Source organism: Anomaloglossus baeobatrachus, chromosome 4, assembly GCF_048569485.1.
Source record: "Anomaloglossus baeobatrachus isolate aAnoBae1 chromosome 4, aAnoBae1.hap1, whole genome shotgun sequence".
NCBI lineage: Eukaryota > Metazoa > Chordata > Amphibia > Anura > Aromobatidae > Anomaloglossus > Anomaloglossus baeobatrachus.
Window position 1 is genome coordinate 14454417 of NC_134356.1, and position 2500 is coordinate 14456916.

Consider the following 2500-nt stretch of genomic DNA (forward strand, 5'->3'; position numbering starts at 1 on the left):
ATCTATCTATCTATCTATCCCTCTATCTATCCCTCTATCTATCTATCTATCTATCTATCTATATATCTATCTATCTATCTATCTATCTATCTATCTATCTATCTATCTATCTATCTATCTATCCCTCTATCTATCCCTCTATCTATCTATCTATCTATCTATCTATCCTTCTATCTATCTATCTATCTATCTATCTATCCCTCTATCTATCTATCTATCTATCTATCTATCTATCTATCTATCTATCTATCTATCTATCTATCTATCCCTCTATCTATCACTCTATCTATCCCTCTATCTATCTATCTATCTATCTATCTATCTATCTATCTATCTATCTATCTATCTATCTATCTATCCCTCTATCTATCTATCTATCTATCTATCTATCTATCTATCTATCTATCTATCTATCTATCTATCCCTCTATCTATCTATCTATCTATCTATCTATCTATCTATCTATCTATCTATCTATCTATCCCTCTATCTATCCCTCTATCTATCCCTCTATCTATCCCTCTATCTATCTATCTATCTATCTATCTATCCCTCTATCTATCTATCTATCTATACCTCTATCTATCTATCTATCTATCTATCTATCCCTCTATCTATCTATCTATCTATCTATCTATCTATCTATCTATCTATCTATCTATCTATCCCTCTATCTATCTATCTATCTATCTATCCCTCTATCTATCCCTCTATCTATCTATCTATATATCTATCCCTCTATCTATCTATCTATCTATCTATCTATCTATCTATCTATCTATCTATCTATCTATCTATCTATCTATCCCTCTATCTATCTATCTATCTATCTATCTATCTATCTATCTATCTATCTATCTATCCCTCTATCTATCCCTCTATCTATCCCTCTATCTATCCCTCTATCTATCTATCTATCTATCTATCTATCCCTCTATCTATCTATCTATCTATACCTCTATCTATCTATCTATCTATCTATCTATCCCTCTATCTATCTATCTATCTATCTATCTATCTATCTATCTATCTATCTATCTATCCCTCTATCTATCTATCTATCTATCTATCTATCTATCTATCTATCCCTCTATCTATCCCTCTATCTATCCCTCTATCTATCCCTCTATCTATCTATCTATCTATCTATCTATCTATCTATCTATCTATCCCTCTATCTATCCCTCTATCTATCCCTCTATCTATCCCTCTATCTATCTATCTATCTATCTATCTATCCATCCATCCCTCTCATATCTACAGTATCACTATAATCAGACATGTTTGGTGCTAGGTACATGACATGGTGAAGATTTGGGGATGATCTGTAAATAAATCCCCTGATAATAGTGACACTGATCAGAGGTGAAGGTGACGGGGGAAGCCCGGGCTGCTGGACCAGTGCAGACATGCTGCAGGAAGGAAGGGGTTAACAATGGCGGGTGAAGCCCGGGAGAGGGCGTTGCAGGAACAGGCAGACATTAGGTGACAGCGGCTGCCTCCACCCACAGCAATGAGGAGGGGAAGCCTGTGATCATGGCAGAAGGCGACTAACCCTGCCGGATCTGCACTGGCACCGGCCGCAGCCTGCCCTCTGCCCCCCTGGCCTCCACCTCTCTGCCCCCCCTGGCCTCTGTCCCCTCTGCCCCCCTGGCCTCAGCCTCCTCTGTCCTCAGCCTCCCGGGGATCGCTGTGCATTGTCCTTGGCTGTGTGCAGGATGAGCCGGGCATGGAGGGCTGCGCTGGGAGGTGCCGGGGCCCCCTGTAGGCTCCGCTGAGCCCGGATCCGGTGCTCCCCTGGCACTGGGCGCCATGCTGCCCGGGGTCGGGGTGTTCGGCACCAGCCTGACCTCCCGGGTGATCATCCCGCTGCTGAAGGACGAGGGCTTCTCGGTGAAGGCTCTATGGGGCCGGACCCAGGAGGAGGCGGAGGAGCTGGCCAAGGAGATGAGCGTGCCCTTCTACACCAACCGCATAGACGACGTCCTGCTGCACCAAGACGTGGACCTGGTCTGCATCAACCTCCCCCCGCCGCTCACCAAGCAGGTGGCCGTGAAGACCCTGGGTGAGTGCGGCCTCATCATCCTGCGTGCGGGGGGCCATGGTGGGCTCAGTGCAGGGGGGAGCAGGCACCATGGTGGGCTCAGTGCAGGGGGGAGCAGGCACCATGGTGGGCTCAGTGCAGGGGGGTGCAGGCACCATGGTGGGCTAAGTGCAGGGGGGTGCAGGCACCATGGTGGGCTAAGTGCAGGGGGGAGCAGGCACCATGGTGGGCTCAGTGCAGGGGGAAGCAGGCACCATGGTGGGCTCAGTGCAGGGGGGAGCAGGCACCATGGTGGGCTAAGTGCAGGGGGGTGCAGGCACCATGGTGGGCTCAGTGCAGGGGGGAGCAGGCACCATGGTGGGCTCAGTGCAGGGGGGGGGGTGCAGGCACCATGGTGGGCTCAGTGCAGGGGGAATGCAGGCACCAAGGTGGGCTCAGTGCAGGGGGGAGCAGGCA

At 48.0% G+C, this 2500-nt stretch overlaps 1 protein-coding gene across 1 annotated transcript in view; it reads left to right on the forward strand.

Moving 5' to 3' along the window:
* Positions 1-1475: 1475 nt before the first annotated feature.
* The window catches only part of LOC142302584 (glucose-fructose oxidoreductase domain-containing protein 1), a 49189-nt gene continuing 48164 nt past the window's right edge, over positions 1476-2500 (forward strand). The window contains exon 1 of the mRNA XM_075343686.1: positions 1476-2065. Coding sequence (XP_075199801.1) covers positions 1813-2065 — 253 coding nt within the window. The 5' untranslated portion in view covers positions 1476-1812. The remainder of the gene's footprint in view (positions 2066-2500) is intronic.